Below are 20,644 nucleotides of genomic sequence, written 5' to 3'. Positions count from 1 at the left end.
CTAGTATCAGAAATGTGCAAGAACCTCTAAGAAACAGACTCCTTCCGCCAACAGTTCCCCTGGGGTGAACAGGTCCTCAATTGCCCTGAAACATTCTCCAGATTCCCCTGCTTACGATTCTTTCAGGAACATTATCCCAAAACACCCAGGTAAGGTCAAAGCACGCTTCTTGGGATGACAGTTGCAGACCGTGCTTCAGATTTGGAAACCTCCAGGTTTTGCAGCATTTTGGAAGAGTCTTTTTCCCTGCAGCCTCTACCAGTGCCTGCATACTGTGGCTCCAGAGAGTGCTTCCCTGCTTCCAGGTGAGAGAGTCTCTGTCAGCACAAGAGTTGCCCATGCACCATACAGTCTCATCCTGTGGCTTCAAAGGAGAGGATGCCATGCCTGTGGACTGGAAGGATGCCACAGTGCTCTCCAGCCACGTGCCTGATCTGATGTCAGGATCAAAGCCTGTGCGGTGAGCTACAAAACATATCTGCATTACAGGTTAGACGGCATGAGGGTGCAATGGACCTGCGATGCTGGGAAAGATGCACCCTTCCTAACTTATCTGAGTATTGCCTATGGAGATCAGCCCCTCTGGGGAGAAATCATACACAATCTCCCAAACCTGCTGAAACCACTTGAGACTCTGCCTTCCGTATGAGTCCACAGCTGTTGCAGTACCTGAGGAGGCAGAGAGTAAATACTGCTGTTCTCTACACAGGACCATTTACTATATCCCACATTGTGTTGGGTTTGCGTGGCAAGGTTTTGGTAGTGGGGGAGCTACAGGGGTGGCTTCTGTGAGACGTTGCTAGAAGCTTCCCCTGTGTCTGACAGAGCCGATGCCAGCCGGCTCCAAGACAGACCCACTGCTGGCCAAGGCCGAGCCCATCAGCGCCTCTGTGGTAACATATTTAAGAAGGGAAGAAACAAGTTAGAGAGAGCTTTTGCAGGCAGAGAGAGGAGTGAGAAGATGTAAGAAACTCTGCAGACACCAAGGTCAGTGCAGAAGGAGGGGCAGGAGGTGCTCCAGGTGCTGGAGCAGAGATTCCCCTGCAGCCTGTGGTGAAGACCATGGTGAAGCAGGCTGTCCCCCTGCAGCCCATGGAGGAAGGATGAGGGGGTGTAGAGATTCCACCAGCAGCCCGTGGAGGACCCCATGCCGGAGCATCTGGAAGCACCCGAAGGAGGCTGTGGCCCGTGGGAAGCCCATGCTGGAGCAAGCTCCTGGCAGGGACCTGTGGCCCCATGGAGAGAGGAGCCCAGGCTGGAGCAGGTTTGCTGGCAGGACTTGTGACCCTGTGGGGGACCCGTGCTGGAGCAGTCTGGTCCTGAAGGTCTGCACCCCATGGGAGAGACCCACGCTGGAGCAGTTCATGAAGGACGGTAGCCCGTGTGAAAGACTCCACGCTGGAGCAGGGGGACGATGAGAGGAGTCCTCCCCCTGAGGATGAAGAAGCAGCAGAGACAACGTGTGATGAACTGACCGTAACCCCCATTCCCCGTTCCACTGTGTCGCTGAGGGGGGAGGAGGTTGAAGCCGGGAGTGAAGTTGAGCCTGGGAAGATGGAAGGGGTGGGGGGAGGTGTTTTAAGATTTGGTTTTATTTCTCGTTCCTCTACTCTGTTTTGCTTAGTAATAAATAAGATGAATTTTCTCTTTAAGTTCAGTCTGTTTTGCTCGTGATGATAATTAGTGAGTGATCTCTTCCTGTCCTTATCTTGACCCACAAGCTTTTTGTTATACTTTTTCTCCCCTGTCTAGCGAAGGAGGGCAGTGATAGAGCGGCTCTGGTGGGCACCTGGCACCCAGCCAGGGTCAACCCACCACACACATATAGGTGGGAGCATGTATGGATTCATAAGAGAGTGTGATTTAGTCTCATTTATTTATATTCTAAGATGAGAGAGAAAACTACTACAAAATACAGAAAAAATCAACAGCTTGCAAGAGGAGCAAAATAAAACAGGTTAAATACAATTTACATATAAATTGCCAATGTAAAGTTGTGTCACAATAATTCTTCATAAATAAACGTTGCAAAGGTGAAATCTGAAAGGGTTTTCATAAGCATGGATTTCACAGCCTCGCCTATCACACATATTATTTCAATTTGGCTTTAATCCAAAAATAAATTACAGGACTACGGAGTTCACGTTTATCTTTCATTAAATTGCAGATTGAATATGTTCACTTCACAAGTAAAAGATGGGGTTGGTAACAGCTGATGTTGCAAACTCATCTTGAATCTAAAATTCAGGCTACTGCTGGATTTTCAGAACTGCACATAATTCTGTAAGATATAAAGGATTTGCTTTCAGTAATGCCCGTTGCACTTCACTGATCTCAGTCTGGAGCAGGACTGAGTACATGGAGCTTCAGAAATGGCTCTGTGGACAGTAGGGAAGGAGCAAGGTCCTGCAGTCAAATTCCTGCTCCAGTAGCTGTCATTGCTCTGCAAGGAAACAGTGGCAAGACCATGAGTGTGTGAATGTGACTGAATATACAGAAGGAGCTGATCTCTCTTGAAAGAAATGGCAACATTTATGCAAGATCTGGCTAGGTGCAGTGCCCAGGAAAATCAACAGAAAAGGCTTTAATCAAATGCCCTCAGATGGCTGTGAGCCTTAATGGCTTGGAGCAACAATTACTTTCCAAAATCAAACTGTATGTAGAAATGCAAACGGCTATAGTATCAGATGTTGCGATCATGCAGGCACCACATAACAATACCAAGTTTGGCATAAACACCCTCGGGTTTTAGAACACAAGAATAAAAATAAAGACCATTAAACTATTTCTTAGTTAATATACCATTAATGCATATGATTACCCAGATGTACCAATGAATAAATATATGCTGATGAAAATGTTAAAGGACAGTTGGCAGTTGCAACTACTGCTCTGTAAGTGATGTGTATATGCCTCTACAGTAATACTGAATGCCCCAGGGGAATTTCAAGCTTAATGTTTTCAAAAGTTTCCTCTGCAAGACAATTGAAATGTCTTTGTCTTTTGCAGATGGTCACGCTAGCTCTGACATGAGCCATTTTTGTGGGGTTGGGCACATAACGGTCTACCACTTAAAGCCCAATGCTATAAATTTTCTGTGAGCTCACACAACTAAAAGGGAACTATTCCCTGCTTCCTGGTGATATTTTAAAGAACAAAAATGAAAAAGCAGTGAAAAAAGTTTTGTTTTGGCTTCAAAGACTGAGACCCTACCGCAAAATTACGAGACCTGTCTGATTAGTGATACAAAGAGCGCCAGTCCTTTCAATAAGGAATATGTCAGACTTGAGTTCTTCCTCTCTTGCATCAAGCAGATCCATTTGTCACCATTTTTTAAGGCTTTTTTGTTTTCTTTTGAAAATGGCATTCATCGCCATCACTCCTTCTTAACTTCCTAACAGAGCTCGAATGGATTGCAGTGGCTGCAACAACATAATTGAAGCCATCCCTAAGGCTGCTTTTTGAGTTCACACAATATGTCTTACTATTCCATAAAGCTCTCTGATGGCTCATGGATAACTTGTTGACCTGGCGGTGCTGGTTGACAAGAGGCTGAACACGAGCCAGCAGTGTGCCCAGGTGGCCAAGAAGGCCAACAGCATCCTGGCTTGGATCAGGAATAGCATGGCCAGCAGGAGTAGGGCAGTGATTGTGCCCCTGTACTCAGCTCTGGTGAGGCCGCACCTTGAGTCCTGTGTTCAGTTTTGGGTCCCTCAGTACAAGAAGGACATTGAGGTGCTGGAGCATGTCCAGAGAAGGGCAACAAAGCTGGTGAAGGGTCTAGAGCACGAGTCTTATGAGGAGCAGCTGAGGGAACTGGGGTTGTTTAGCCTGGAGAAGAGGACGCTGAGGGGAGACATTATTTCTCTGTACAATTACCTCAAAGGAGGTTGTAGTGAGGTGGGTGTTGGTCTCTTCTCCCAAGTAACTAGCAAAAGGACAAGAGGAAATGGTCTCAAGTTGCATCAGGGGAGGTTTAGATTAGATATTCGGAAACATTTCTTCACTCAAAGAGTGGTCAGGCATTGGAACGGGCTGCCCAGAGAGGTGGTGGAGTCACCGTCCCTGGAGGTGTTCAAAAAACATGTAAATGTGGCACTTCAGGACATGTTTTAGTAGGCATGGTGGTGTAGGGTCAACGGCTGAACTTGATGATCTTAGAGGCCTTTTCCAACCTTAAGATTCTATGATTCTATGAAGTAAAAGTACTGATTTACATTTAGAAGCACAGGTTCAAAATCATTAATATGGTATTAAGCTTGTCATGCTTACCATGATTATGGAAAGGATGTGTTTGAAATTGTGTCCATTTTACACTTCTTTTTAATATCAAAGTTAATTTTATTAAGCCTAAACACATTGAAACATAACTCAAAATATAGTTTCCCCTTGGAATGAATCTTTACACTTGAAGGGGCTACAGTGAAGAGAGACATTATGAAATTCACTGTTTGTGACTCACATATTTACACAGAACCACAGAATGGTGGGGCTTGGAAGGGACCTCTAGAGATCATCTAGTCCAATCCCCCTGCTAAAGCAGAATCACCTGGAGCAGGTTACACAGGATAGCACCCAGGCGAGTTTTGAATCTCACCAGAGAAGGAGACTCCACAACCTCTCTGGGCAGCCTGGACCAGTGCTCAGTCATCCTAACAGTAAAGAAGTTTTTTTCATGTTCAGATTGATCTCGTCCAGGCGGGTTTTGAGTATGTCCAGAGAAGGAGACACCACAACCTCTCTGGGCAGCCTGGTCCAGTGCTCTGTCACCCTCACAGAGAAAAGGCTTTTTCTCATATTGAGATGCAACTTCCTGTGTCCCAGTTTGTGCCCATTGCCCCTTGTCCTGTTGCTGGGCACCACTGAAAAGAGTCTGGCCCATGGTCTTGACATCCACCCATTAGGTATTTATAAGCATTCGTAAGATGCCCTCTCGGTCTTCTCTTCTCCAGGCTAAACACACCCAGCTCTCTCAGCCTTTCCTCACAGGAGAGATGCTCCAGTCCCGTCATCATCTCTGCAGCCCTCCTCTGGACTCTCTCCAGTACTTCCCTGTCTTTCTGGAACTGGGGAGCCCAGAACTGGACACAGAACTCCAGATCTGGCCTCACCAGGGCAGGGCAGAGCAGATGGGGAGGATAAACTCCCTCGACCTGCTGGCCACGCTCTTCTTAATACACCCCAGGATACCACTGGCCTTCTTGGCCACAAGGGCACATTGCTGGCTCATGGAGAACCTGTTTTCCACCAGGACTCCCAGGTCCTTCTCTTCAGAGCTGCTTCCCGGCAGGTCAGCCCCTAACCTGTACTGGTGCTTGGGGTTGTTCTTCCCTAGGAGCAGGTGCCTACACTTGCCCTCGTTGAATTTCATTTGGTTCCTCTCCGCCCAGCTCTCCAGCCTCTCCAGGTCTCGCTGAATGGCTGCGCAGCCTTCTGGTGGATCGGCCACTCCTCCCAGCTTGGTATCGTCAGCAAACTTGCTGAGGGTGCACTCTGTCCCCTCGTCCAGGTCATTGATGAATATGTTGAACGAGACCAGACCCAGTACTGACCCCTGCGGCACACCGCCAGCTACAGGCCTCCAACTAGACTCTGTGCTGCTTCGCACAACCCTCTGGGCTCTGCCATTCAGCCACTTCTCTACCCACCTCACCGTCCACTCATCCAACCCACACTTCCTAAGCTTACCTATGAGGATGTTATGAGAGATGGTGTCAAAAGCCTTGCTGAAGTCGAGGTAGACAACATCTACTGCTGTCTCCTCATCCACCCAGCCAGTCATGCCATCATAGAAGGCTATCAGATTGGTCAGGCATGATTTCCCCTTGGTGAATCCATGCTGACCACCCCCGGTAACCACCTTTTCCTCCACATGCTTAGAGATGATCCCCAGAATGGGCTGTTCCATCACCTTCCCGGGGATGGAGGTGAGGCTGACTGGCCTGTAGTTTCCCAGGTCTTCCTTCTTGCCCTTTTTGAAGGCCGGAGTGACGTTGGCTTTCCTCCAGTCCTCAGGCACCTCTCCTTTTGTTTTACAGCTGACTTATTGCATGTTGTAGCAACTGGTTACTAATGCACAAAATAAATGCTGCTGTTCTAACTGACCTATTTGTTTATTTAGGATATCTGTTTCTGAGTGAAATAAAACTGGAACAGAAATCAGTTCAGTGAGATCCTTTGTGATGGTGGAATTAACTTGGTTTTTCTTCCCTGCTCAGCTCTAATCTGCTCCAGGGCGATGTCTGTGTCAGATGATCAACCTCTGCTGTTAAAGTGTTCCTTCTGGAGATGACTGACACAAGACATGGGACTAGCAGGATAAGAGACCGTGCCCAAAGATACAGTTTCACAACTTACCCTGAGCCTCACTAGCTAGTGGAGCTAGCTTTAGTCAATGCTTTTCACCTATGGCTGCTGTGAAGAGATTGCAAACAGTGTTATGTCTATCTTGGTTTAGATGCCCTTTACACAATAGGTACAACCTGTAAAGTGCAGCTCAAGTGTCAGCATCATATTCAGGCATTTCAGCAAGCTAGTTGAGTGAAAACATCCAATAAAGCACTCAAGTTTTATCACCCTTTATTTTTTGTCTAGTGTTGAATTTGAAACCTAGTAGGAATTCCTAGCAATCTATCACTGATGGCTTTGGACTTCCACCTGAGAAGAAAAAGTAGTAAGACCCAGCTCTGTTCCTCTCCGAGACTGCAGACGTGTTGACCACTCCTTCAGTTCAGGGCTTTGTGCCCGGTGAAGACAAAGTGACTGGGTTCAGTATGGCCAGAATGACTCTGAAAAAAGTAAAGTGAGAGTGAGAAGTGGATACCCACCCGTTTGAACTCTGGCTTCTGCTGGCATCATTGTGTAAGAAAGATTGCCCACTTCTTCTGGAGCTAAAGCCCCATTGTTTTCACTTAAAAGTATTGCCAATGACAATCATAGCCCTATGTTTCTGCTGTTTCTTCATCAAAGGACATGTGTGTAAAATTTGATTAGAGGCTGTAAAACGACTATGGTGAAATGGGAGATTGTGTTTTCCACCTTTTTCACAAGAGAAGAACTAAAAATGTTAAGAGACTCCCCTGAGATTATAATTAGAAACACATGGTACAGTGGACAGAAGGCAGGATTTCTAATTTCCAATCCAATTTTTGCTACAAGATTACTTTTCAAGTTTTTTAAGAAATTGCCAGGCCCTCGCCTCTCCCATTCCCTCCAAACACATTCAGTGTGACATTGGAGTAATAGTCTTATCAAATGCGTTCGAACACATAACAAGCCATGTAGACATGAAGTGACTAAGCCCAGCTTAACAAGTGATTATATCAAATACTTCTTTTAATTGGAAAGGCATTCTGAGTGTCGCTCCTTTACTGAACACAGGTCTGGGACTTATTATTAACCACTAGATGCCACTGTTGTTCCTATAGAAGCAGCCCAGCCTGTGTTTTGGTCTGTCCGTAAAAACCCAGAACACATTTCCCCACGGTGCATTGAAATACTGGTATAGCATTGAACTAAAAAATATAAATGCAGGTACACACGTGTGCTATTTCTGCTCCAAATATCCTTATACTCTATTCCCTTATAAACTGTCTTGATAACACATAATGCCTTAAGGTCCATTTTCATCTTTGAGGTGTGTAAAAGGTTTATGGTCACCTCTCATGGGCCCACCTGCTATTTTTGTGACAAAAATAAGCACTGTCAGACCTAAGGAGCTGGCACAGCTGATACTGACCGGAGTCACTTCAGTGTATGCATAAGTGATGGAAGTGGCGCAGCGTCAGACATTGCACCTGTGTGACCCCTTAGCAGCAAGTTGTCTGAAATTTTAGGACACTGTGATGGTGAGGTTGTGTAGGTGTAAAGGAGCCCTTACTGCTGGAAGTCATACTGTGCAGGACTTGCTGGGACCCAGCACCCCCCAACTGTTTGTGGGAGTGGAGGGGAAGGACTGTGGGACAGCATTTTTTAAATGGAAGACTCATATGGAAATCTGAGACAATCCTAATCCTGGTAATCCCTGTTGCCTGTTAGTAGCTCCGTGAAGGCAGACCCAGAATCTGCCACCCTGTTGCTCCCAGAACATTTATGTGCCCGGACACATTGATCGGGCTGTTGTTTTTAGTGGTGACAGCGGAGTGAATAACTGGTACTCAGTGCCTTGCTGCTCGGCATTATAAATCCTGCAGCTTGTGTGATGTACAGAGGAAATTAATGATGGGCTGCTTTGGAAAGGATGCTCAGCCCTGGGGAAGCCAGAGGGTATGTTTCCTGAGCATGATGCTTGCACATCTCAGAAACACAAAGAGCCCACAGCCTGCTCACTGCATGTGGTGAAGGCACAAGGAAAAACTGAAATTTACTTCAGTGAGTGATCTTTCATAGCTAAAGACTATGCAGAGTAGGAGGCCTTTTTCTTCGTTAGGTGGGCAAAGTAATTTCTGTCTTTTTGGAAAAAGGTTTGAAATTTTTTCTCTCACAACTATTCCATTACTTCTGCTAGCATCACACCGTACCAGCTTCCATACTCCTCTTCTTGCCTTGACATATGTGCCTGACAACTGATAAAGTCATGTGAAGTGACAGAAAATCCCGTAGACTTAGCTACAAAAATGGGTGGGTTTGCTGACAAATGATTAAACATTTGCTACTGCATCTTCAGTAGCTTTGGTGTATTTCAGTGAAATGACAAATGGATGTGATGAACAATTTATGACTCTTGCTGGAGATGAGCATCTTGCACAATGAAATTAGGGATGCATATAAATATGGAGGAGACAAGGGAGACCTTAAACTTCAGAATTAAAGCTATCTCTGCAGGCACAGTGGCCTGAACGTTTAATTCCAGGTGTCAGTCATCCTGGGCTGTGGACGGTGCAGTCACCCCGAGGCTGGAGGATGAAGAGGCTCTGCTCCAGCACCTTGGAGCTGGTGATAACAACATACGCAGGCTGTGGGAATCCACACCACAGGAACAGACATGGTCAGGGAGGGCTACAGTTCTTGGCTGGAAAGTTATGAAGCGTTTGAAGTGAAGAGGCCGGGGAGCAGGGGCAGAGGAGACGGCTTCCCTCCTCCTGAAACTACAGCCCTCAGCTGTCTTTCCATGACCACCCTTGGGATGAGAAACCGGGGCAGGACGGTCCCACCCGCCGTCCCGTGGCCGCCCTCGGGTGATGTGAAGCTGCGGCCGCAGATGAGCCGCCGGCCTCTCCCGATGCGGAGGCGGGAGCGGGGCGCACCGGGGCGCACCCGGGGCCAAGAGGCGCGGCCGGGCGGGCGGCCCTGGTCCCGGGACTGGAAGGGGGCGCCGGAGGGTGGCGGGGCCGCGGCGCGGGGGAGCTGCGAGCGGCACCTAAAAAAATCGTTTCCTTCCGGAGCGGCGGCGGCGGCGGCGGCCACTTCCCCGGAGCGGCTCGGGCACGGCCGGCGGCGCCCTCCGGGGTGCGGCGCTCGGCCGCCGCGGCGGAAGCTGGCTGATGGGCGGTGCGCGGAGCGGGGGCCGCGGCCGCCGTGTGGAGGAGGCTGAGCTGGTGGGAGGGGCGGGGAGGGACCAGCCGCCGCGGTGACAAGGTGCCAGCGGAGCGGAGGGGCCGCCGCTAGTGCTCTGCCGTCCTCGCCGCCGCCCTCACGCCCGGAGAAGTTTGACTCGGGAGCAGCGCAGCCGCCCGGGCCGGCGCGGCGGGGCAGGGAGCCGCGGCGGGAGTCGCCGCACCCGGGGCCGCAGCGGGACGGGGGTCGCCTCCAGCGGGAGGCGGCGGGGGGAAGCCGGCGGCGGCAGCGGCGCTCCGGGAGCCGCCCCGCCCGCGCCATGGCAGCCCGGTCCCGGAGACCCTGGCTGAGCGTGGGGCTGGGGCTGGGGCTGGGGCTGGTGCTGGGTTTCACCGCCGCCTCCTGGCTCATCGCCCCGAAAGTGGCCGAGCTGAGCGAAAAGAAGAGGCGCGGCTCCAGCCTCTGCTCCTACTACGGCCGCTCGGCGGGGCCGGGGGCGGCCGGGGGCGCGGCGGTGCCGGGCGGGCAGCAGGCGCCGCCGGAGGCAGCGGCGGTGCTGGGCGGCACGAGTTTCAGGAGCAGCCCCTGGGAGCTGCCGCCGCCGCCGGCGGAGGGCATGGTGTCCAGCCCCGCCGCCGGCGGGGAAGGGGAGCCGGAGGAGGAGGAGGAGGAAGGCGGCGAGAAGCGGAGCGGCCGGCCCGGCGGCAGCCACAACGGGAGCGGGGACTGGGGGGGCGCCCCGGGCTACGCCAAGCCCCGCAACTTCCTCTACGTGGGGGTGATGACGGCCCAGAAGTACCTGGGCAGCCGGGCGGTGGCGGCGCAGCGGACGTGGGCGCCCTCGGTGCCGGGCCGCGTTGAGTTCTTCTCCAGCCAGGGCTCCGCCGCGCCCCCCGGGCTGCCCCGGCTGCCCGTCGTCGCCCTGCCCGGCGTGGACGACTCCTGCCCGCCGCAGAAGAAGTCTTTCATGATGATCAAGTACATGCACGACCGCTACCTGGACAAGTACGAATGGTTCATGCGGGCGGACGACGACGTCTACATTAAAGGTGGCCGGGGCGCGCCCCGCCGCCGGGAGGGAGGGAGCGGAGCGATGGCCTGGCGGCCCGGCGGGGTCCCGCGGGGGGTGGGGAGAGTCGGTTCCCGCCCGGTGGCGGAGCGCAAGGGGTACCTCGGCCCACCCACCGCCCCGGCGGAGTTTGCTTCCAGCCACCGTGTGCGGGCCGTGGGGTGCTGTCCCGGCGCTGAGGTGCCGGTGGGAACCTTGAGGTGCCCCCGCGGGGCCGGGCCGGGCCGGGCCGTCCTTGGGGAGGCCGCGGTGCCGGGGCGCGTTGGAGGGCTGAGGCGGGGGGTTGGACCGCGGCGGGCGCGGTGAGCGGTCCTGGCGTGGGATCTCGGTGCTGCGGCCCCCGCGCTTGCTGCGGCGCGGCTCTCCGGGCGAGGCTCTGCCGTGGGCCGGCGGACAGGGGCCGTGGGCGGGCAGCGGAGCGGCGGGGTGGTGCCGGCGCCGCGTCCCGCCGCGCTCGGCTGCGCAGCCCAAGGGTGGCAGTCCCGCCTCGTCCCGCCGCCCGTGGGCAGGCGGCGGGCGGGAGCGGCGAAGAGCTCTGCCGACTGCGTCCTGCTCCGGCCGGGCAGCCCCCGCCGCGGTTGCGGCTCAGCCCGAAGGCTTCGACTCGGTACTGCTCGGAAGTGATGTTTTGAGCAGTAACAAAAGTTCTGCGTTGGCTCGCTGACACTTGGGCTGAGCAAACGCCGCCGCCGAAGGCTGCTTGTAAAGCTGCTGTTCTTTGCAGCGTGTGTCTCTGAAAAGCACTGGCCCTATTTCACGAGGTTTACAGCACCATTAAAAAAAGATGTTCTGCAACCCGCTTGCTTTTGGTCTGCGCTTGTTGCTGCTGCTACTCGTGCAGTGTCCTGCTCTTAGGAAAGAAAGAAGAAACTGAACTTGTAAGCCTAGGTTGTGAGCGTGGTTGCTTGCAGTATTGAAAACACTGTGAAAAGTTAACTGGAGTAACTGTATGCTTCCCTGTTTGTCACTTGCTTTTGTTTGAGTGGTTTAATGGGCTGCTTGTTTGTCAGCTGTCATTCATCTGTGAAATACTCGCGCACTTACGCGTGTATCTGTGTGTATATATATTGGGTTGCAGATGTAGAAGTTGTCACTTTGGGCTCATTGCAGAGTTGCAATGAACCTGTCTTTAACTAGTTCCAAGGTTCTGAGTTAAACCTATCCAGAAACTTTTGATGTCAAGTAAATTTGAAATCAGAGTTTCTGAAAAGAACTAGGTGAGGGGTTTGAAGGAAAAGTCTGTAGACATTGCAGCACTGGAAATAGTTTGGAAGGAGCCTGAGTTTTACCTTGTTCCCACAATTACTCCGCAATTAAACATATTTACCTTGGTTAATCGAGATTTGCTTTGGTCTTTTCAAAAATTAATCCTATTAAAATAAGACCCGGCATTTCCCTTTCCCTTCCCTCTCTCCCCAGCCTGGAACTATATTGGCAAATTGTCCTACTTTAGAGAGAGTTTTAAACTACCAAGGAAGTGCTTTCCATTAGTCCTGATTGAGCAGAACAAGGTTTAGTGGTAAAATGAAGTTTTGATCACGTTCTGGCTTTTGGCTGAATGAAAATGTCATTGTAATGTTAATTAAGAAAAACAAAAGAAGCTTGTGAAAGGTAAACTTGTCCAAGGGTGTTTTCAGTTAGGTACAGAATACTGCTTTGGAAGTGATTTTCTGTGACAGTCTCAGGTGCCTGTTACGTTTTTAAAAAAGCTTGAAGTACAGGAAAAGAGATGGCTGGCAGACTAGGCAGAGAAATAACAGTAATCTTTTATCTTTTTCAGGTGAAAAATTGGAGGAGTTTCTTCACTCACTGAACAGTAGTAAACCTCTGTATTTGGGACCGACTGGTCTGGGTAATATTGAAGAACTCGGAAAACTTGGGCTGGAGCCTGGAGAGAATTTCTGCATGGGAGGGCCGGGAATGATCTTCAGCCGGGAGGTTCTCAGGAGGATGGTGCCACATATTGGTGAATGCCTTGGAGAAATGTACACCACTCATGAGGACGTGGAGGTGGGCAGGTGTGTCCGAAGGTTTGGAGGAACTCAGTGTGTTTGGTCATATGAGGTGAGTGACAGTGTAAATTGCAATGTGCTGTTTGTTTACAGAGTTTTATGTCTTGCAATGTAAGTAACTGTATCTGCAACCTCTTTCCACCGTAATTATGTTTTAATGCATGCATCAGAATGTAAACTGCAGACTGTAAGGAAAAAAGAGAGGAAAACGTTCACGGCATGTTGCTGCAAGCATATTCATTTCTACTTGTCTTTCAGTTTTTGTTGTTGACAATTACTGCAGCCACGTTGTAAGTATTGCTATGCTATAAGTTGCTAGAGCTTCACCTTGGGCATTTCTACACATAATGCTTGACAGGATGCTGCTGTATTTGACGTATGCTCTTCAGGTAGGATCTTTTTATGAACTTGTTTTTGGATAAGCGTGCGGCATATCTGTTCTGCATTGCAGGTTCTTAAAATATGTTGTAGTGTTTGAAGAAGAATTGCCTGTATTTTCTTAATTACTCAGCTGTATTTTAATGGAGTTCATGACTGGCAAAAGCAGAAATAGTGGTTGTGGGTTTTTTTTCTTGTACAGAAATGAAATTTGTTGCGCTGTCTTTGTGTATGATAAACTTTTACTAGTGTTTTTCTTAGTGTAGAACAGTGTTAAAATGCATTAAGGACATACGCAGTGTAACAAATCTTCCTATGCTGAAGTCATTTGGGGAGCAAATGACTTCGTTCCATAGTATCGTTTTCTAAAGTAATCAAAATGTGGTGCAGTACCCAAAAAGTTTGTTTGCGCTGCCATAACTAAAATTCAGACCTCTTTCTCTGGAAACGTTGTGATTAGTGGCAAGACTAGCTTTGTAGATAAAAATAGACTAAGCGTGCAACTGCCAGAAAGGGTAAAGGGTGATAGTTAATGTGATGAACAGGATTTCAGTTACATTGACTGATTCTTTAATATTAATATATGCTTGCCCTTGTGGCACTCCCTTGTTCAGCAGGAAAAATCGTTTAAATGGGCCACTGAAAGAGGTTATGTGCTATTAAAAACAAAAAGACAGGAAACATAATTGATTTTGCAGGTAAGTGTTTTTCTGGATGACCTGGGGAGGGGAAGGGTTGCCATTTTAAAAATGGGCTTGGTAGGCTACAATGCATGTAAAGAGGTGAACAAAAGTAAATTTTGATTAGTTGATACTAACTAGGTAGAAACCTTAGAGGTGGAAATCGGATCTTTTACTTCACAGTAGAAAGGTGCTTTTAGAGACTATTTCAATCAATGTTATAAGTCCAATGTAAAATAATACACCTGTTGCACTGGTAGAGCAGGGCAGGCATTTATCGTGCAGATGGATATTGATGTAGGACTAGTGGTCCTTAATCAGACTTCCAAACCGCATGCTACACTGGCAGCTTAATCTGACACTCTGGTGTATTTGTGCTGTGTCATCCTTATGGGCATGTGATGCCTGCTGATCTCTATCAGCAGAATTATGATTCTGCCTTGACAGTTACATGTTGGAAGGGGTTTTGGTTTTGTTTTTCTGGTTTGTCTTCTTGGGAAGAAATCTGGGAAGGGAAGAAAACTGATAATAGATAACATTATCACTGCATTGGTTGTTATTTATTTTGATGTTGAATGTCAGGAGTTTTTGGCTCCAGGCACTGAGCGTAAGTGGGATAGAGTGAAAAATTATGTTTACTTTCTTCTGTTTTGGAGACTGCGTTACAGGACTGTCCAGCAGCTCAGCTTTTCATGGTAGGATTGGGGCCTGAAAGCATAACCATTTTGGAAAAAGCATGTGTTTTTATGGGATGTGGAATAGACTGACACCAGTCTTGATTGTCAGTTACTCTTGAAGGCCCGAGGTCTATATAATAAAGAATGGAAAAAGAAGAAAATGTGTTAGGCATTGCAATAGCAGCTGCTCATTTCTGATCAGTATTTCCGTCTGTTAGAAGAATCTTTGACTCTGTGGCCGATACAGGAGATGCTCCGGAAGATGCAGATGACTAAGCCAAAGCTGCTTAGGATGCTATGCCAGCGTTAAGTGTGTATGGAAGGGAAGGAGTGAAATAGAGTGAAAGGCGAGAGAGGTTGCATTCATGCTCTGGCATAGTTTGTGTTGTGTAGCTGGTTGTTTCAAGCAATCTAGTAGGGTACCTGAACAGATTGGCTTGTTGTGGGTTGGTAAATTAATTGGTGACAAGGGTGACTTTTTTCCTAGGGCACTGAAACTCTTGCTGTGTGATTTTTCACTCCTGCCTTAGATCAGGAGCGCTCTTTGTGTGCTAGAAGGGGAATTATTCCCTCAGGTACACGTGTGCAAAACCTGAGATTGGGGCCAGGACTTTCTGCATAGGCAGTTGCCCTTTTGTCCTGAAGTCCTCTTGTTGTATTTACGTATTAAACTGAGCCTCGTTGAGCTGCAAGATTTTTATGGACTTCACTGCTTTTGGGAAGAGGCATGACTTGTGTTTAGGATGTTGCTGAAGACTAATATAAACTGAAAACAATGATGGTGACATTCATAGAAGCAGAAAAGATCTAGAAGAGTTGAATCTCTGTTGCATCATTTTTTACTAGACTTCTTTTCTAAGAACTGGAACGGAAAGTCTCTTTTTGGTGAGGATGAAAGCAATCAAAGAGTTCAAGAGAAAACCTGCAATGCTTGATCTTTGCTGGGTGGCTCAGCTGGCGTAGGTAAGACTGGCTGCCTGTCAGGGTTTATTCTATTGCCTTGTAGAGGTTGCAGGTAAGCTGCGCTAGTTTATATGTGTAATATGCTTGCTGGCAAGGAGAGGGTTACAACTTTGACTTTTTTTTGTCAGAATGAATAGGAAAAGAAGAGGTGTACAAGTCTGCAATGAGCCACTCTTGTTCTTGATGCTTTCCAGAGTTTAATTCTTGTTCTGCCAGATTTGAGGCCGGGGCTAAAGGCTGGGTCTCCCACATACGAAATGACTTATGGCTGAGGTGATGAGTCCCTCCTGGTCTCTGCTGATGGAGCTTCTCCACTTTGAATAAAGAATTAGTCATTGGATTTCTGAGCGAGTGAATCTAATAACAGGGGTTTTAGAGCAGTTGTGCAGAATGGAGGAGATAAAAACCTGCCCTCGGGCTGCAGTTTGACAGTTGCTCTAAGCCAACGTAAATATGGGCTTTGGCTGAAGGGTAGTTGCTCCTTTCGGTTGCTGTCCTGTTCTGCAGGACTTGTGCAGCCCTGTGGTGAGCTGGGGCAGGGGTGGGATCCACTTGTAACCTGGACCTGACCAAGAGTGTTTTCTTCAGCTGAATCAGCACTCACGGCAAAGCTTTGCTGAGCACAAGCATCAGAAGAACGAAGAGGTGGTCACGTTCATCCAGGAATGAAGGGGCAAGAGAGTGCCAAACTGCCTGTCTTGGCAGCAGCTTACCTTCAAATTGGCTGGAAGCAACACTGAACTGCAGCCTAAATCTAGTTCCTTGCTCCATGAGGAATTATCAGCTAGAAGTGTTGTATTTTGAGTGGATGATTTTCTTTCTACAGGAGATCCATCCTTGTTCTGATATGTTTTTTAAGTATATCTTAATTTATCCTCCAGTTTTGATGATGCTGTAATGATTAAGGTGTAATAAACCTGAGAAATTTGGCTAAAATATTTCTGCAAAATGCCTTTTTGGTTTTGAGAGGTGTTAGCAACTTCTGCTTCCCCAAATCAGTAAGAGTAGAGATTAAAAAGGGCCTTTTGCTTTTGTGCTTTCCAAATCCGTACTTCAAGTTAGCACCTTCTCTTCCACTAATTTTAAATCCTTGAAACATTTTTCTTTAAATGAATGAAGAGATTAGCTTGATTTTAGTGACTCATACTAATTTTATTCTTTGGAAGCACAAATATAGTTAAAAACCTGAGATGCTGTGTTGTACCTCGCTTTGCTGTTTAGGAGGGACTTGCCTACAGAGGGCCATTTGGAAAAAGGCTGATTGCTTTATTTGTCCCCCTGACGCTTTTTTTTTTTTTTTTTTTTTGGAATGATGTTTCTGGGTCTAGAAGACCATTTTGTAATTTGTAACCTAAGTTTATAACAGATCAAATAGTGTTGTTTCACAAAAGGCCAAACTAAAATGCAACACATGAATTAAGTGGCTATAACAATTCAAGCAGATATCAAACATTGTCAGGGTATAAATACCGACTGTCAGAGAAGGTTTCTCTTCAGAAAATGCAAAATGACAAATGCAGCATAAAAAAGATTTAAAGACCATTCCTCAGTGTATTTGGGACATTTGTTCTAATGTTAAGTTTGTAAAGCTTTTCTTTTTGTAGCCTTTTTTCCCTTTCTCTGGTGGAAAATATCATAGAATCAAAATATCTCAAATCAGAAGGCACCTATAAGGATCATCAAGTCCAACACCCACTACATGCATTTTAAACTTAAAAACTACATTCATGCAAAAAACTACATTCATGCAAAACACCCCATATACTTTTGATCTTTTGGTAATATGTACGTTGATATTGAAAGAAAATAGTGCACTTTGTACATACCAGCAGTCCACATTAACGTTTGTATCTGTTTTCCCATTGTGTTTTCCTTTTTGGGTTTGTCACAAGTCTGTGACAACCATAGAATACAGTCTCATCACTATAACATTTTCTTTAAAAATACAGATAATATTAATAATAGTAATTTAAAATTAATAATAATTTTATTTTTTTCATTTGAGGTTTTGTCTTTATCTTTGGTGAAGATGTTGGTGGATCACAACTCAGCTTTGACTAGAACACTCCACCAAACAGAAGCATTAGAGGTGTATTGGCCTTTGATGATGGCCAGATGGCATTTTGCTCATTTGGGTACTGGAATGGTCAGTCTTGAAGCAGCAGTACCCACCCCCACTTAAGCTCTTGGTTTTGGTCAGCTTCATTAGGTAGTTACATAAATGCAGCCATCATTTTCGAAAAGCATAGAGCGAGCTATCAGTAACCCTAGAATAGAAATGCATGGAAGAGTGGATGATTAAGATTGTAGCAGGGGTCTCTGAGGGTATCTGGAGAGGAACAGGATGGTCACAGAGGCCTCAGAACCGTTTGCATAAATGGCCAGTTACTGACATGGGATGTGCTCTCTTAGCTATTTGTTTTTAAGAGTTGTCTGATCACAGCAACGTTAAAGGTAGTTACGAAGCTTTTTTACTTCAAAACGATTCTCAGTTGGTTAGAAAAGTGAGTTCTATTTCCGTACCACTGTAGTATAGTATTTCTGTGTGTACAGGATACCGAATAAAATGCAAGTCGTTAAGTGCATATCCTATTGCAGTAACTGTGGTGCTAAAGTTGGCTCATTACTCTTGCCCTATGCGGCTCTGGTCTCATCTGAGCTGTTGTGCTGTACTGTGCAGACTCCTTGCTCTTTCTCTGGCTTTGTAAGTAACCTCCTGTTATTCATTTGCTCTTTTACGCCGGGAATTTGGGGAGACTGCCCTGGGGTCCTTGGGGACTCCTTGTCTTCTTGCCCCTTCTTCATCCTGTGTGGTGGGTTGACCCAAGCTGCTCTATCACTGCCCTCCTCAGCTGGACAGGGAGGGGAGAAAAATGAGATAGAAAAAAACAACCCCAAACTTGTGGGTCAAGATAAAGGCAGTTTAATGCAGCAAAACCAAAAGGCTGCACTTGGGAGCAAAGCAGAAGCAAAAGATTATTCTCTGCTTCCCATCAGCAGGCAATGCTGGCCACTTCCCGGGAAGCAGGGCTTCAGTATGCGTAGCAGTTGCTCTGGAAGACAAATGTAAAAAGCCGAATGCCCCCAGTTCCTCCCCCTCTCAGCTTCTTATTGCTGAGCAGATGTCATATGGTATGGAATATCCCTTTGGTCAGTTTGGGTCAGCTGTCCTGGCTTTGTCCCCTCCCAGGAGCTTGCCCACCCCCAGCTTACTGCTGAGGAGGGGAAGAAATGTTGGAGAGACAGCCTTGATGTGTGCTGGCACTGCTCAGCAGTAGCCAAAACACCAGTGTGTTATCAACACCTTGCTAGCTACCAATACACAGCACGGCACCAGGAGGGCTGCTGTGGTGAAATTAACTCCATCTCAGCCATACCCCATACGTCCTGCAAGATGAGCTTGGCTGGGAGTTGAGGAAGTTTGTGGTGAGGAAATAGAGTTGTCTCTGGTACTTACATGTTATTGAGGGTCTTAAGTGTTTCCCCATGTGGCTCAGCAGGACTGCAAGAGTTGGAGATACCTTGTTTGGGGGCTTTTATTGTGAAGGTATTCCCACAGCTACCGTGGAGGTGTGCACCAGCACACACAAGCCCGTGGCTGTGGTCCCTGGCATGATGGCATCTTAGCTGTGGAGCCAAGAGCTAGGGGGGTGTTTCTCAGCCTGACTGAGAGTCAGCTTGTCATAGGTTTCTGGCTTATTTGCAGATTGGGTGCCCCAAGAGGAAATACTGCTTGTGCCTATTTGGAGTTTGACAGCTGTGTAATTCTGACTCCTGGTGCTGAGTTCACGAGGTGCAGGAGGACTCTGGGGATGTGTTTGCATGTCCATGATGTAAAGAAAGTGTGGATACACCTTCCTCTTAACGCACTTTCCTCTAAGATGCCAGCAGCTGTTTATGTGCAGGACTGTGTGGGCTAGCTAACAGCTTTCTGGTCTGCGTTGCATGTTTGTATGTTCTTAAAGCAAATATTTCAAAGGTTTTCCTCTTTAAGAATAAGCTCTTGTTTGAATTACCAAAGCATCCCACAGACAAGCAAAAGGAAAACCTTAGGAAAAGTTCTTAAATTATTAAAAATATGTCTTTAATTCTGCATATGGGTACCATGAACCATCTCTCAACCTACATGGAAATTTAGACCTAACCATGTTCACTTTCTTCTCATGTTTGCTCTCATTTTATTGGAAATGTTTTCTCCAGACTTTTGTGCAATTGCTATATTGGAGGTGGTATGTCCATAGAAGTCTAGTGCAGAAGGCTGGCTGGTCAAGTGTGTTTAAAAACAGTTTGACATGAGATGACACAGTTGTGGCACAACTGTTGTAAGAGTCATCTCATTTAAACCCCTCACATCATCATTCTTGACAGTGCCTGTCACATTAGACAAGGAGTAAGCTTGATTTTTCAAAAGAGACTTACAGGTGAAGAACTTGTTGGCTTTAGGGTCAACAGTGGATTCAGTGCTTTAAGTGAATCCCTGAAACAAAGCACAATGAAACCCTAATGTTTTTTAGTGTTTACCCTGAAATAGTTTTCGATCCTTTACCTTAAAATCAAGTAAACCAAACCACATGCGAAACATTAGTTTCTATAGATACTCACAGAATTATCTTTATTTTCAAAATTTTGTCTTTCCTAGGTGTTCAGAAATAAATTTCCCTTTCACGTGTACAGATTTCATTGTGGTTATTGGTCATACTTTGAGAAAATGTTTTGTTAAACTGTCCTGCTTGAGCCTTTCTGAAGATGAAGTGTTCGTTGCAGGTTACCAGGTAAAGCAAATAGTACAGAGGCGCTCCAAGTGTGTATAGTCTTCTCAAAGACACTGACAGTCCACAGGTTGTTTCCTCCTGTTCCCTCCCAACGCCCAGAGCTGACGGATTTTGTTCCTTTTCCTGGGCTGTTCTTTGTATCTCTTCTTGTCCTGACTTAGAAATCTCCCAGAGATAACTTTTTCCTGACTTTCACTTGCCAGATTCATGTCTTTTGATGAGATCAAATGATGTGCTTCTACTGAAATGGAAAATGCTCACAAAGAGTGAAGCTGGAAGTTGTAAACAAGGAGAGTTACAGAAATTACTTGAAATAGGTGCTAATTAGATGTACTTCTATTTACCGTGGTATTTCACTGGGTATCAAAGATAGGATATGTTTCTTTTTTTAGAAGAATAAGCTTTCAAGCTCTCCTCCAATTCTGTATGTTTCTTGGGAGTTTTCTGGAAGCAGACAAATAGGGGTGAAGTGCAGCTAGTCCTCGGACTTTATTTATTTATTACTATTTATTCTGTGGCTCTCATTACCAAACTAGTTTCCACCTATCTTCAGTTCTTATGTGAGAAGGTATGACATGTATTAAGCCATTGTCAGTAT

General features: G+C 47.1%; 1 protein-coding gene across 1 annotated transcript; it reads left to right on the top strand.

Annotated features, from left to right (window-relative positions):
• Positions 1-9,586: 9,586 nt before the first annotated feature.
• Positions 9,587-17,207, top strand: LOC129199979 (chondroitin sulfate synthase 3-like). Its single transcript, XM_054811232.1, has 3 exons — positions 9,587-10,544; positions 12,345-12,628; positions 15,863-17,207. Exons 1-3 carry the CDS (start codon positions 9,815-9,817, stop codon positions 15,941-15,943), a joined length of 1,095 nt encoding a protein of 364 aa, XP_054667207.1. The 5' UTR covers positions 9,587-9,814; the 3' UTR covers positions 15,944-17,207.
• Positions 17,208-20,644: the final 3,437 nt, after the last annotated feature.

This window comes from Grus americana, chromosome Z, assembly GCF_028858705.1.
Source record: "Grus americana isolate bGruAme1 chromosome Z, bGruAme1.mat, whole genome shotgun sequence".
NCBI classification, from domain to species: domain Eukaryota; kingdom Metazoa; phylum Chordata; class Aves; order Gruiformes; family Gruidae; genus Grus; species Grus americana.
Note: the sequence above shows the minus strand (reverse complement) of the source record. Positions and strands in the feature narration are given on the sequence as shown.

Excerpts from the sequence above, each read along its gene's own strand:
- LOC129199979 (XM_054811232.1), top strand. The coding sequence starts at position 9,815 with ATGGCAGCCCGGTCCCGGAGACCCTGGCTGAGCGTGGGGCTGGGGCTG. Across the intron at positions 10,545-12,344 it reads CGACGACGTCTACATTAAAG|GTGAAAAATTGGAGGAGTTT; the intron begins GTGGCCGGGGCG and ends TATCTTTTTCAG. Across the intron at positions 12,629-15,862 it reads AGTGTGTTTGGTCATATGAG|CTGAATCAGCACTCACGGCA; the intron begins GTGAGTGACAGT and ends TGTTTTCTTCAG.